This window comes from Pagrus major, chromosome 2 (assembly GCF_040436345.1).
Source record: "Pagrus major chromosome 2, Pma_NU_1.0".
Classification (NCBI taxonomy): domain Eukaryota; kingdom Metazoa; phylum Chordata; class Actinopteri; order Spariformes; family Sparidae; genus Pagrus; species Pagrus major.
In genome coordinates this window covers 842,910-858,415 of record NC_133216.1, presented here as the reverse complement: position 1 = coordinate 858,415, position 15,506 = coordinate 842,910, and the positions used below count along the sequence as shown (strand labels likewise).

The following is a 15,506-nucleotide window of genomic DNA, read 5'->3' as shown; positions in this document are numbered from 1 at the left end:
GAACAAAGAGTCAAGTCAGTGACAATAATCAGATCTTTTCTTGGAAACAGTCGACTGATCATCTTGTGATCCAGATAAACATCATCAATACACAGAGACACATTTATATTGATCAGCTGTAGACTCATCTGACCACCACATGACTCACACTGATCTATATATATGATCATATATACATAACTGATCTATATATACACATGATCACGTGTGTTATGGAGGTGAATGATGAACTAATGAATCAGATCTATAGTATCTGACAGTTATCAAAACCAATATCAAGAACAATAATCAGCTAAGACTTTGATGATTGATTGTTTTCTTCATGTTTCTGTCATGTCCAGATGTGATCAATCATCATCACGATTAATAACATTATCGAACATTATGTGTTGTGCTCGTCAGGGTAACATCAGCGTCAGATTTCAGTTATCAATATAATATTACAGGACTGAGACTACAGACGACCTCTGTGGTCTCATTTAAACACTTGTTAGCAACCGCTAACCGTTTTTAACACATGAAGAGCTTCATAATTAAACTGTGGACATTTAATGATGGATTTTATGTTGGAGAACAAAATGTGTAAATATGTTCAGCCTGTGGTGACCACACAGCTTATTTCACACATTTAACTGAAAACACATCAACAAACTCTCAGACTTTGAGACGAGGGGACAGGAAGCACCAACATGTCAACTGATGTCCTGGTTTTTCCTGGAGGTAACACCACTCTGTTCATTATCGTACTTAAGCAAATGTAAATGTTTGATAATCATCAGCTTTAATATCACCTTCTTCTTGAAAACTATGTGAAAATGTTTCATCACTGCAGGTCTGAATGTTAACAGACACACCTGTAACATCACCTGAGGCAGTGTATGAGGCGTCACACGGCTCTGTCTGAGACACTGAAGGGTTTAAACTACTTTAAACACCTGGAAACACCTGGAAACACCTGGAAACACCTGCCGGGTCAATCAGAGCGTCTGAAGCTGTGAAGCTAAAGCTGCTGTTAGCCAGAGCAGCTACAGCTTTCTCAGGATCACAGTTGCAACTAATGATTACAGTCATTATCCATAAATCTGCTGACTGTTTACATGATTAATTGATCATTAAGGGTCAAAGTGATGACTTCAGATTTCTTCTTTTGTCCAAAAACTCAAACACTCTTCATTTCCTGTCAGAGAAGACAAAGAAAAGCAGCAGGTCTGGAAGCCGACAACGTTTGACTGTTTCTACTTGATAAATGACTGAAACAGGTAATTGATTATCAGTTTTCTTTCGATTGCCTAATTGATTTATCGACTTATCGTTGCAACAGGATTTTTGTCAAAAACATGTAGCTGTTAACAGTAAATATTAATTCTGTTGAATGTCACAATCATTGATTGGTCTCACTAATGTGATGTATTGACAAATGTTTCTATGGACTCTTTGACATATTGAGTCTTCACGTTGTCTTCACTACATGTAACTGAATTAAATCAACTCTTTCTGACAGAAATGTTTCTAGACATGAATCCACACAGCTGTTACAGATCAATAATCACCGTTAAGACAGTTTGACTCATGTATTAGCCCGTGTTTGATTAATCTGCTCCGTCCTTCTTACATAAACTAAGTTGGACTGCAGTCTTTAAACGCCTCCATGTTCATGTTTTTGTCTCACACTGTGAAATTTCCCAAAACATCAGCTTTAAATAGAAACTCTGCGGCGGCCTGGAGCCAAACTCACTTCCTGTGACTCAATCATCCACGCCAGGCTGAGCTGCTGCTGCCTTCAGGGACCCTCGCACACATCGCTGCTGCCGAGGACTTTAATAACTGCCCTGACATACTTAGACCTGACTTCAATCTGAGTCTCAGCAACATAAAGACTCAATAAATCAATAAAACTGAGGATAAAACAGTCTGACAACACTGTGAGGAGATTCATCAGGTCGTAAAATGTCTCAAAAACAAAAGAAATCCATCAGAATAATAATAAACAGCATCAGTGTTCCTGCCAGCAGTCAGTCTTAAGCTTCACATACAGACTGCACAAGATTTTATTCTACAGTCACAACAGAAAACTATTCAAACTATATAACCCTCTTTAACTTTAAACTTTATCAAAACTGAAAAACTTTAAATCACTGTTCATTTAACAACGCTTCAGACCAGAGACTTTGGTATTTCCGAGCTTTAGGACAGCACTTGAAGGCAGCACAAAGTTAGTAAACTGCAGTAAGGTTGAATACCACTTCATCTTAAGAGTTAGCTTATTAAGAGTTAGCTTATTAAGGGTTAGCTTATTAAGAGTTAGCTTATTAAGGGTTAGCTTATTAAGAGTTAGCTTATTAAGGGTTAGCTTATTAAGGGTTAGCTTATTAAGGGTTAGCTTATTAAGAGTTAGCTTATTAAGGGTTAGCTTATTAAGGGTTAGCTTATTAAGGGTTAGCTTATTAAGGGTTAGCTTATTAAGAGTTAGCTTATTAAGGGTTAGCTTATTAAGAGTTAGCTTATTAAGGGTTAGCTTATTAAGAGTTAGCTTATTAAGAGTTAGCTTATTAAGGGTTAGCTGATTACGGGTTAGCTTATTAAGGGTTAGCTTATTAAGAGTTAGCTTATTACGGGTTAGGTGATTAAGCTTCTCTTATGTTAATGTAATTAAATACAGCTTGTCTTGTGAGGGTAACAGAGGAATCAGTCTGATTACTTCTGACATTAACGTGTAAATGAGTTTATTATGAACTCACAGTTAAACCCGTCAGCCTGTGTGAACACTGAGGACCGTTATGTCTCATTAGACAGACCGACACCTACAACTTTGCACACCGGGTTTGATGCCCGCTCTTCCCCCGACCTGCAGTAACAGCCACCGCAGAGTGCAGCCCCTCTCTCACGGGTGGGCTGCTCTGGGAAAAGGCGGGGCTGTCCGCCGGGCCTGAGACCATTCAGCTAGCAGCAGTTAGCCGGGCTAGCAGCAGTTAGCCGGGCTAGCCTCGGCTTCAACTACCGGGTTCTGTCCGTCTAACGGTTGACAGAGTAACTTACACCGGGTTACATTCATATGTTTTAACTGTGTCCGGGTCCATTTTCTCCCAGAACCTGAATGTTGGACCCGGGTTTTAATGTTATTAAGTTAGCTAGCAGCTACACATTAGGTGACGGCTAAAGACATTTAAATCACGGCTTGTAGCGCTGTATTTGTATGTTTTACCCCGGACATCAACATAAAAACCAGTTTTATTTAACTATATTTCACGCAGTGGTATTTACCGGGAGTGTTAGTGAAGCAGCTGTGGCCCTGACTCCAAAATGTACCGTCTGCTATCGAAGGCAGGAGTCCTGGATCCAAACTCCACTTAAAATCCGTCAGGTTTCAAGACACATTACTCATTAGAAAATATGCGTGAGATCTAAACAACGATTAAAGTCGTTTAACGTTCAATCACATCCAGTCTTCAAATCGGCAAAATCTAAATCCACCAAGCAGAGGTGATTTAAATTAAATGTCCCGTTTTTAAAAAGTTTTTCTCTGCTCGATGGAGCCGATCACAGGGAGTCAGGGGCGGAGGGAGATGTGGGAAAAAGTGGCAAACCGGTTATAAAAGATGACGTATTATAAACACACGAGATGTCTGGTGTGAATGGTGTGTGCCGTATAACGCAACAGGCCCTTTATATTCAGATAAAGTCTTAACTGATATTGGACGCTGTGTACAATCTGTGCTAATAAGGAAGGTAATGTTAAAATGTGACATTTCCGTATGGAGTTCCGTGTTGCCTCCCTCGGTCAGAGCTGTGTGGCCTCCCCGCTGAATGGAAACTGACCACAGATCGTGTCCGCGCTCAGACTCCGGCCCGTCAGAGGCTCGTTACCTTGCTGCGGATCTGGCCGGATGTGGACACTTTTCGGATGAGTTTCTGCGGGGTTCCGGGCTCCTGCTCCGGCTCGCTGTCCGACGACTCGTCCGGGCACCGGGCCGCGGCAGACTCCGGTCCCCCTGCCTCCGCCATCCTGCCATCAGACCCCCGCGGAGGACCAGGGGAGCGAGCGCCCCCCAGCGGCAGAGAGCGGACAGCACACAGGAGGAGACGAGAGGCGCTTACTGACCTCTGCTGGTCAAAGTGCGGCATTACAGCACCGCAGTGTCTTACAGCTTTAAGACGCAACTGAAGCGACGTGTTGAAACTCTGAACAGGCTGCAGACAGAAGTGCATGCGGGCTGAACTGTGTCTCACTTTTCATTGCTTTCAGACGAAGTGCATTCAGTGACCACAGTCACCAGAATGCATGAAGTCTTTTCTCATTCACTAGTTCACACCTGCAACACACGAAGCTTTAACAGCACATTCTTCAGATGCTAACACACTTTGTTCAAAACACTTAAAAACACACTCAAAACAGAATGACAGGGGAAAAACACGGGGAATTTCTGCTGCAGCCACATTGAAATCTATTGAAAATTATATCAAAATATTGACAATAAAAATAAATAAAACGAAGATGCAATTCCAAACAGCTGATGGTTTTCAGCTGAAGACTGATTCAGGTGATCTGCGTTTGGCCTCATTAGAAAGCAGATACAAAAGGATCAAAGAGCAGCGGGTGCAGTTTGCTGTTTTTGCCTCCATACTCGCCCTTCTTGAACCCTATTGAAGAATTTTTTTCAGCATGGAGGTGGAGGGTTTATGATCGCTCTCCACACAACCAGCTCTCCTTGCTGGATGCAGTGAATGCTGGTTGTGGAGATATTTCTCCCGAAGCCTGCCAGGGATGGATCAGACATTCAAGAAGATTCTACCCTAGGTGCCTCGCCAGAGAAGATATAAGATGTGACGTCGAGGAAAACAGATGACAGGGTCTGAATATTACAGTATACATGTGTTGTTTTTTAGTTTTATCTGTCATTTGTATTCTACCCCTGGAATTCTGAGATTCTGCATTATTCTGTTTACGTAATCTTTATTTTTTGTATGGTCCTGAAGTACTTATGCAAAAGCACAAATGTTCTTGAATAAATCTCTGCATTCCTGATTCAGTGTTGTTGAAATATATTACATCATATATAATAATTTAGAACCATTAAAGTGCAAAAGATCCTATATAAAATACTGATTTACCTGACAAAAATCATTCAAACTTGAAATATAAGATGTATTTGATGTAATGTTCTTTGTTGTTAGTATTTTGTCGTTCCGTTTGTTAAGAGTGATTGTGTGTGTTTCCAAAGTGAGACAATGTGCTAGTGTTTTGTTGAATGAGCTTCTTTTGAGACAAGTTTGAAGTGTTTTGTTGGTGAGACACACTTTTGGGCATGAGATTAACTGTTGAGCTGAGCTGCATGATGGAAATGCAGACTGTGTTAAGAGTTTTGAACATGTCGCTTCAGTTTCGACCAACGCGTCTTAGCAATCGAAAAAAACTGTAACACCAGTAACAGAAAGAGAAAACGATGTAAAACCATAGATCTAACTTGATGGGATGTGTTTGGGTTTACAGTAGGCTCACAGCTTTTCAACATTACACATGGAAACTGTTTAAAGGGTCACATGTTGTGATTTGTGTCAGCAGATAAAAGAGGATTTTTGGTTCAGTGGACTCGATTTCTTCTGTCAGAAAAAGAAAACGAGTTAGGAACTTAGAAATCACGACAGTAAAAATATTAGGATTCTGATAGTTTGATCAGAGTCTCAGAGGACAGCAGGAAGTTGGCTGAGGTCACATTAACATAAACCTCCTGAGAGACAGTAAAGAAGACAGCGTGTGTGTGTGTGTGTGTGTGTGTGTGTGTGTGTGTGTGTGTTCAGTAACAGGGTCAGCTGAGGGGTGTAGGCTGGTTTTCAGTTTCACCTTCATGTTGGAAACTAACAGGCAAGAAGGCAGTGAAAGTAAGACAGACACACACACACACACACACACACACACACACACACACACACACACACACACACACAGCTGATTTTAACATTAACCTTCAGACTTGTGCCATTGCTCAAACTTCTCTTTAAGGGATCAATACTTCACATCTGATTAATAGAAACAGTGTGAATATCATCGTTAGTTAATGGAATAAAACAGATCAGTGAACTGTATAGATTAGATCACTGCAGCGCTTCAACAAGCTGAAATGTTTTATTTCCATTATTAACTAAATAATACAAAGACACAAGAACTCACTGATGTCTCTGATACTCCTGCTGGACGAGTGGGTGGGACATTCACTGGGACAGGTTCACAGACAGACAGACAGACAGACAGACAGGTCAGGGAGACAGACAGACAAACAGTTTCAGAGACAGACATGTCAGAGAGAAAGACAGACATGCAGGTCAGAGAGACAGACAGACAAGTCAGAAAGACAGACATGTCCGAGAGACAGACAGGTCAGGGAGACAGACAGACAAGTCAAAGAGACAGACAGACAGGTCAGAGAGACAGACAGGTTCACCGTGGTAAAACATCTGCAGACAGACAGGTCAAAGAGACAGACAAGTCAAAGAGTCAGACAGACAGACAGGTCAGAGAGACAGACAGACAGACAGGTTCACCATGGTAAAACATCTGCAGACAGACAGGTCAAAGAGACAGACAAGTCAAAGAGTCAGACAGACAGATAGGTCAGAGAGACAGACAGGTCAGACAAGACAGACAGACAAGTCAAAGAGTCAGACAGGTTCACCATGGTAAAACATCTGCAGACAGACAGGTCAGAGAAACAGACAGACAGGTCAGAGAGACAGGCAGACAAACAGGTCAGAGAGACAGACAGGTTCACCATGGTAACACATCTGCAGACAGACAGGTCAGAAAGACAGACAGGTTCACCATGGTAAAACATCTGCAGACAGACAGGTCAGAAAGACAGACAGGTTCACCATGGTAACACATCTGCAGACAAACAGGTCAGAGAGACAGACAGGTTCACCATGGTAAAACATCTGCAAACAGACAGGTCAGAGAGACAGACAGGTTCACCATGGTAAAACATCTGCAGACAGACAGGTCAGAGAGACAGACAGGTTCACCATGGTAACACATCTGCAGACAGACAGGTCAGAGAGACAGACAGACACACAGACAGGCATAACATTATGACCAACTGCCTAATATTGTGAAGGTTCCCACAGCTCAGCAGCTCTGACCTGTGCAGACCTGGACTTCAGACCTCTGAGGGTCCTGTGGTGTCTGGCACCAGGGCGTTTTATAGTGGGTCCTCTGGGTCCTGTGGTGTCTGGCACCAGGGTGTTTTATAGTGGGTCCTCTGGGTCCTGTGGTGTCTGGCACCAGGGTGTTTTATAGTGGGTCCTCTGGGTCCTGTGGTGTCTGGCACCAGGGCGTTTTATAGTGGGTCCTCTGGGTCCTGTGGTGTCTGGCACCAGGGTGTTTTATAGTGGGTCCTCTGGGTCCTGTGGTGTCTGGCACCAGGGTGTTTTATAGTGGGTCCTCTGGGTCCTGTGGTGTCCGGCACCAGGGCGTTTTATAGTGGGTCCTCTGGGTCCTGTGGTGTCTGGCACCAGGGTGTTTTATAGTGGGTCCTCTGGCTCCTGTGGTGTCCGGCACCAGGGCGTTTTATAGTGGGTCCTCTGGGTCCTGTGGTGTCTGGCACCAGGGCGTTTTATAGTGGGTCCTCTGGGTCCTGTGGTGTCTGGCACCAGGGTGTTTTATAGTGGGTCCTCTGGGTCCTGTGGTGTCTGGCACCAGGGCGTTTTATAGTGGGTCCTCTGGGTCCTGTGGTGTCTGGCACCAGGGCGTTTTATAGTGGATCCTCTGGGTCCTGTGGTGTCTGGCACCAGGGCGTTTTATAGTGGGTCCTCTGGGTCCTGTGGTGTCCGGCACCAGGGTGTTTTATAGTGGGTCCTCTGGGTCCTGTGGTGTCCGGCACCAGGGCGTTTTATAGTGGGTCCTCTGGGTCCTGTGGTGTCTGGCACCAGGGCGTTTTATAGTGGGTCCTCTGGGTCCTGTGGTGTCCGGCACCAGGGCGTTTTATAGTGGGTCCTCTGGGTCCTGTGGTGTCTGGCACCAGGGCGTTTTATAGTGGGTCCTCTGGGTCCTGTGGTGTCTGGCACCAGGGTGTTTTATAGTGGGTCCTCTGGGTCCTGTGGTGTCTGGCACCAGGGCGTTTTATAGTGGGTCCTCTGGGTCCTGTGGTGTCTGGCACCAGGGCGTTTTATAGTGGGTCCTCTGGGTCCTGTGGTGTCTGGCACCAGGGCGTTTTATAGTGGGTCCTCTGGGTCCTGTGGTGTCCGGCACCAGGGCGTTTTATAGTGGGTCCTCTGGGTCCTGTGGTGTCTGGCACCAGGGCGTTTTATAGTGGGTCCTCTGGGTCCTGTGGTGTCTGGCACCAGGGTGTTTTATAGTGGGTCCTCTGGGTCCTGTGGTGTCCGGCACCAGGGTGTTTTATAGTGGGTCCTCTGGGTCCTGTGGTGTCTGGCACCAGGGTGTTTTATAGTGGGTCCTCTGGGTCCTGTGGTGTCTGGCACCAGGGCGTTTTATAGTGGGTCCTCTGGGTCCTGTGGTGTCTGGCACCAGGGCGTTTTATAGTGGGTCCTCTGGGTCCTGTGGTGTCTGGCACCAGGGCGTTTTATAGTGGGTCCTCTGGGTCCTGTGGTGTCCGGCACCAGGGTGTTTTATAGTGGGTCCTCTGGGTCCTGTGGTGTCTGGCACCAGGGCGTTTTATAGTGGGTCCTCTGGGTCCTGTGGTGTCTGGCACCAGGGCGTTTTATAGTGGGTCCTCTGGGTCCTGTGGTGTCTGGCACCAGGGCGTTTTATAGTGGGTCCTCTGGGTCCTGTGGTGTCCGGCACCAGGGTGTTTTATAGTGGGTCCTCTGGGTCCTGTGGTGTCTGGCACCAGGGCGTTTTATAGTGGGTCCTCTGGGTCCTGTGGTGTCTGGCACCAGGGTGTTTTATAGTGGGTCCTCTGGGTCCTGTGGTGTCTGGCACCAGGGCGTTTTATAGTGGGTCCTCTGGGTCCTGTGGTGTCTGGCACCAGGGCGTTTTATAGTGGGTCCTCTGGGTCCTGTGGTGTCTGGCACCAGGGCGTTTTATAGTGGGTCCTCTGGGTCCTGTGGTGTCTGGCACCAGGGCGTTTTATAGTGGGTCCTCTGGGTCCTGTGGTGTCTGGCACCAGGGTGTTTTATAGTGGGTCCTCTGGGTCCTGTGGTGTCCGGCACCAGGGTGTTTTATAGTGGGTCCTCTGGGTCCTGTGGTGTCTGGCACCAGGGTGTTTTATAGTGGGTCCTCTGGGTCCTGTGGTGTCTGGCACCAGGGCGTTTTATAGTGGGTCCTCTGGGTCCTGTGGTGTCTGGCACCAGGGTGTTTTATAGTGGGTCCTCTGGGTCCTGTGGTGTCTGGCACCAGGGCGTTTTATAGTGGGTCCTCTGGGTCCTGTGGTGTCTGGCACCAGGGCGTTTTATAGTGGGTCCTCTGGGTCCTGTGGTGTCTGGCACCAGGGCGTTTTATAGTGGGTCCTCTGGGTCCTGTGGTGTCTGGCACCAGGGTGTTTTATAGTGGGTCCTCTGGGTCCTGTGGTGTCCGGCACCAGGGCGTTTTATAGTGGGTCCTCTGGGTCCTGTGGTGTCTGGCACCAGGGCGTTTTATAGTGGGTCCTCTGGGTCCTGTGGTGTCTGGCACCAGGGCGTTTTATAGTGGGTCCTCTGGGTCCTGTGGTGTCTGGCACCAGGGCGTTTTATAGTGGGTCCTCTGGGTCCTGTGGTGTCTGGCACCAGGGCGTTTTATAGTGGGTCCTCTGGGTCCTGTGGTGTCTGGCACCAGGGTGTTTTATAGTGGGTCCTCTGGGTCCTGTGGTGTCTGGCACCAGGGTGTTTTATAGTGGGTCCTCTGGGTCCTGTGGTGTCTGGCACCAGGGTGTTTTATAGTGGGTCCTCTGGGTCCTGTGGTGTCTGGCACCAGGGTGTTTTATAGTGGGTCCTCTGGGTCCTGTGGTGTCCGGCACCAGGGCGTTTTATAGTGGGTCCTCTGGGTCCTGTGGTGTCTGGCACCAGGGCGTTTTATAGTGGGTCCTCTGGGTCCTGTGGTGTCTGGCACCAGGGCGTTTTATAGTGGGTCCTCTGGGTCCTGTGGTGTCCGGCACCAGGGCGTTTTATAGTGGGTCCTCTGGGTCCTGTGGTGTCTGGCACCAGGGCGTTTTATAGTGGGTCCTCTGGGTCCTGTGGTGTCTGGCACCAGGGTGTTTTATAGTGGGTCCTCTGGGTCCTGTGGTGTCTGGCACCAGGGTGTTTTATAGTGGGTCCTCTGGGTCCTGTGGTGTCTGGCACCAGGGTGTTTTATAGTGGGTCCTCTGGGTCCTGTGGTGTCTGGCACCAGGGCGTTTTATAGTGGGTCCTCTGGGTCCTGTGGTGTCTGGCACCAGGGCGTTTTATAGTGGGTCCTCTGGGTCCTGTGGTGTCTGGCACCAGGGCGTTTTATAGTGGGTCCTCTGGGTCCTGTGGTGTCTGGCACCAGGGCGTTTTATAGTGGGTCCTCTGGGTCCTGTGGTGTCTGGCACCAGGGCGTTTTATAGTGGGTCCTCTGGGTCCTGTGGTGTCCGGCACCAGGGTGTTTTATAGTGGGTCCTCTGGGTCCTGTGGTGTCTGGCACCAGGGCGTTTTATAGTGGGTCCTCTGGGTCCTGTGGTGTCTGGCACCAGGGCGTTTTATAGTGGGTCCTCTGGGTCCTGTGGTGTCTGGCACCAGGGCGTTTTATAGTGGGTCCTCTGGGTCCTGTGGTGTCCGGCACCAGGGTGTTTTATAGTGGGTCCTCTGGGTCCTGTGGTGTCTGGCACCAGGGCGTTTTATAGTGGGTCCTCTGGGTCCTGTGGTGTCTGGCACCAGGGTGTTTTATAGTGGGTCCTCTGGGTCCTGTGGTGTCTGGCACCAGGGCGTTTTATAGTGGGTCCTCTGGGTCCTGTGGTGTCTGGCACCAGGGCGTTTTATAGTGGGTCCTCTGGGTCCTGTGGTGTCTGGCACCAGGGCGTTTTATAGTGGGTCCTCTGGGTCCTGTGGTGTCTGGCACCAGGGCGTTTTATAGTGGGTCCTCTGGGTCCTGTGGTGTCTGGCACCAGGGCGTTTTATAGTGGGTCCTCTGGGTCCTGTGGTGTCCGGCACCAGGGTGTTTTATAGTGGGTCCTCTGGGTCCTGTGGTGTCTGGCACCAGGGTGTTTTATAGTGGGTCCTCTGGGTCCTGTGGTGTCTGGCACCAGGGCGTTTTATAGTGGGTCCTCTGGGTCCTGTGGTGTCTGGCACCAGGGCGTTTTATAGTGGGTCCTCTGGGTCCTGTGGTGTCTGGCACCAGGGCGTTTTATAGTGGGTCCTCTGGGTCCTGTGGTGTCTGGCACCAGGGTGTTTTATAGTGGGTCCTCTGGGTCCTGTGGTGTCCGGCACCAGGGTGTTTTATAGTGGGTCCTCTGGGTCCTGTGGTGTCTGGCACCAGGGTGTTTTATAGTGGGTCCTCTGGGTCCTGTGGTGTCTGGCACCAGGGTGTTTTATAGTGGGTCCTCTGGGTCCTGTGGTGTCTGGCACCAGGGCGTTTTATAGTGGGTCCTCTGGGTCCTGTGGTGTCTGGCACCAGGGCGTTTTATAGTGGGTCCTCTGGGTCCTGTGGTGTCTGGCACCAGGGCGTTTTATAGTGGGTCCTCTGGGTCCTGTGGTGTCTGGCACCAGGGCGTTTTATAGTGGGTCCTCTGGGTCCTGTGGTGTCTGGCACCAGGGTGTTTTATAGTGGGTCCTCTGGGTCCTGTGGTGTCCGGCACCAGGGCGTTTTATAGTGGGTCCTCTGGGTCCTGTGGTGTCTGGCACCAGGGCGTTTTATAGTGGGTCCTCTGGGTCCTGTGGTGTCTGGCACCAGGGCGTTTTATAGTGGGTCCTCTGGGTCCTGTGGTGTCTGGCACCAGGGCGTTTTATAGTGGGTCCTCTAGGTCCTGTGGTGTCTGGCACCAGGGCGTTTTATAGTGGGTCCTCTGGGTCCTGTGGTGTCTGGCACCAGGGTGTTTTATAGTGGGTCCTCTGGGTCCTGTGGTGTCCGGCACCAGGGCGTTTTATAGTGGGTCCTCTGGGTCCTGTGGTGTCCGGCACCAGGGCGTTTTATAGTGGGTCCTCTGGGTCCTGTGGTGTCTGGCACCAGGGCGTTTTATAGTGGGTCCTCTGGGTCCTGTGGTGTCCGGCACCAGGGCGTTTTATAGTGGGTCCTCTGGGTCCTGTGGTGTCCGGCACCAGGGCGTTTTATAGTGGGTCCTCTGGGTCCTGTGGTGTCCGGCACCAGGGCGTTTTATAGTGGGTCCTCTGGGTCCTGTGGTGTCCGGCACCAGGGCGTTTTATAGTGGGTCCTCTGGGTCCTGTGGTGTCCGGCACCAGGGCGTTTTATAGTGGGTCCTCTGGGTCCTGTGGTGTCCGGCACCAGGGCGTTTTATAGTGGGTCCTCTGGGTCCTGTGGTGTCCGGCACCAGGGCGTTTTATAGTGGGTCCTCTGGGTCCTGTGGTGTCTGGCACCAGGGCGTTTTATAGTGGGTCCTCTGGGTCCTGTGGTGTCTGGCACCAGGGCGTTTTATAGTGGGTCCTCTGGGTCCTGTGGTGTCTGGCACCAGGGCGTTTTATAGTGGGTCCTCTGGGTCCTGTGGTGTCTGGCACCAGGGCGTTTTATAGTGGGTCCTCTGGGTCCTGTGGTGTCTGGCACCAGGGCGTTTTATAGTGGGTCCTCTGGGTCCTGTGGTGTCTGGCACCAGGGCGTTTTATAGTGGGTCCTCTGGGTCCTGTATATCGGGGGGTGGGGCCTCCGTGGATCAGACCTGCTCCAGCACGTCTTACAGATGCTCGATCAGATGGGATCTGGGGAATTTGGAGGCCCGGTCAACACCTCGGGCCCTTTATTGTGTTCCTCGAGCTGTTACACAGCAGTGTTTGCGGTGTGTCAGGGCACATTGTCCTGCTGGGGGGCCACTGCCATCGGGTAGTGTTGTTGGGATGAGGGGGTGTACTTGGTCCACAACAGTGTTTGGATGGGTGGTGGTGTCAAGTGGCATTCACATGAATGCCAGCACCCAAGGTTTCCCAGCAGAACATCGCATTGTGATGAGATGATCAATGTTATTCACATCACCTGTCAGTGGTTTTAATGTTGTGGCTGATCAGTGTGTGTGTGTGTATGTACATATACACAAGGTGGAAACAGAAGCAAACAAACACAATAAGGAGCGTGGAGAGAGAATTTCTCCTTTGTCCTCTCTCTCTCAGCCAGAGCTACTGAGGTGTGCTCTTATAGTACTGGGAACTGGGAAGATAGTTCGACGACGGACGCTGCAATTACAATATGCCGGAGGCATCCACTCCCTGCAGCAGCGGGGCCAGCAGCAGAGTCGCAGCACAAAAAGAGCCACATTTAACTTTTAGCGTGGAGAGTTAGGAGAGATCTAATCTGAGACTTCAGCACTCAGAGTTAACTGATGTTTAACTTGAACATGTGACTGATGATGCATTGACAAAACAATCACAACAACTGAACAAGTCAAGAATCACAGAGACATTGTGCTTTTCATCTGTCACATGTGGAACAACATCAATCATCTCACACTTTTTATTAACTGAGACTTTGTGTCGTTCACATGTTCAACAGCGATGAAATCAGGCTGTGAGTTTGGCAGCTGAACTCATGACGTGTCCGTCTCACCTGGCTCAGGACCACAGCAGACCACAGCTGACCTACATGAATCTTCCCAACCTGATTCCCAGGACCCTGTCTCAATAAAGTCCACCTATAGACGGTTTGTTGTGAGGAGGATCAGGTGACAGCTTTCAATCAGCTCCATACAGAGAGAGATCGGGATTACACCTGAGCATTATGAGGACGGCCTCTGAAGTCACAACCAGGTCACTGACACATGAAAGAGGCTCAGTGGGAACAAAACAGCTGATACGCTTCAGGAACCGACTTTATTAAAGTGGAACATTCATGAACTGGTAGTCCATTGAGGAGACAACACAGGCTGAGCCTACATGTGAAAATCATGGCAATCGTTATAGACAAAATAAAGACACGAATGGACTTCATGATGTCCATGAAGAGACAGAGCGCTCCAACAATGAGTCCATCACTGTGTCTGTGTGGACGCCTGCAGTCCCTCCTGACTGTGGGGGACAAAGACAGGCTGCGTTTACTCACCTGTTATTTAACAGAAAACATAAATGTGTTGTCAGTTTATGACCCAGAACTTCGGAACAGCTCTGTGATCCGTCCTGCAGCTTCGTCTCTGCACTCTGAATCCACAGCATCACATTTATCTGTTTGCTTGTTTCTTATTTACAATCATCATCAGTTTGAGTTTGAAATGAACTGAGAGTTTATCACGCTACAGTCTTTGTGTCTCATTTAGAGGAAAGACACTGTCAACAAATCATCATCATATCAGGACCAACATCTGTCTTCTCATCACTCAGAGACGAGACCAGCTGTTTCTGTACACTTATTGTAGATATTATAGTTATTATAATTATTGTAGTTATTTAAGTTATTATAATTATTGTGGTTATTTAAGTTATTATAATTATTATAGTTTTAGTAGTTATAATTATTTAAGGGTTGGGGTTACCTGGGTCACCAGGTCAGATTCAGACTTACTCAGCTTTGAACGCATCATAATATATTAATTTTTATGACCTGACGAAAGCAGCTGCTTTATAGTCGGCTGCTGCGGCACTAAAACAAACATCACCATCATGTCTTTTGTCCACAGGGAGCGCCACAATCAAACCATAAAAGATCCTTTAACATCTAATACTGATGTGAAACAGGTCATTAAAGCAGCTGTTGAGGCTCCTTCACAATAAAAGCCTGCCGTGATGTCACTGTAATGTGACACCTGTGAGTGTTAACGAGGTCACATTATGCATCAATGACAAAACACAAAGACACAGGCCTACTTCTTACCTAACACACACATGCACACAAACACACACAGATGCACACCTGAGTATGGGTGGCCAGCAGGTGGGCGGAGTCCAGGTGTTTTATTAACAGCTGACAGGTGAGTCTGCAGGTAACTCTGAGGCTTCACTTCAGGTTGGTGACGCAGCGAAGCATCGACATTCTGGTGAGTGACAAGACTGACTTCACTTTAGATATTATTTTTAAAGAATAAGTCAAAACAAATTATTTACTTTTTAAAAAAATATATTAATATTGAATTACAAACATGAAAAATGATTTACAAAACTGTAAAATGTGAAAAAGGACAAACTCTTTTTTTTTTTTAAAAAAACCTGTTAAAACATAAAAGACACAAAAATGTTTAAAATATGAGTAAATATGATATTACACAATTTAAAAATGTATCATCAGTGTTTCCTTTATAATTAATAATTGTAATAATAAAACATGACTGTTTATTACTTATTTTGTGTAGAAAGAAGTGTAAAATCTATAAAATTTGTATCTAAATTCTCATATGGTTAAATTATTGATAAAAATAATAATAATATTCTGATAATTGAATAACAACCATTTAAACATTAACCTGTTAAATTAACACCTC

At 47.7% G+C, this 15,506-nt stretch overlaps 1 protein-coding gene across 1 annotated transcript in view; it reads right to left on the bottom strand.

Moving 5' to 3' along the window:
- Positions 1-4,010, bottom strand: part of LOC141017789 (diacylglycerol kinase delta) — a 26,663-nt gene extending 22,653 nt beyond the window's left edge. Inside the window, exon 1 of the mRNA XM_073492525.1 lies at positions 3,865-4,010. Coding sequence (XP_073348626.1) covers positions 3,865-4,002 — 138 coding nt within the window. The 5' untranslated portion in view covers positions 4,003-4,010. The remainder of the gene's footprint in view (positions 1-3,864) is intronic.
- Between the last annotated feature and the right edge of the window lie 11,496 nt (positions 4,011-15,506).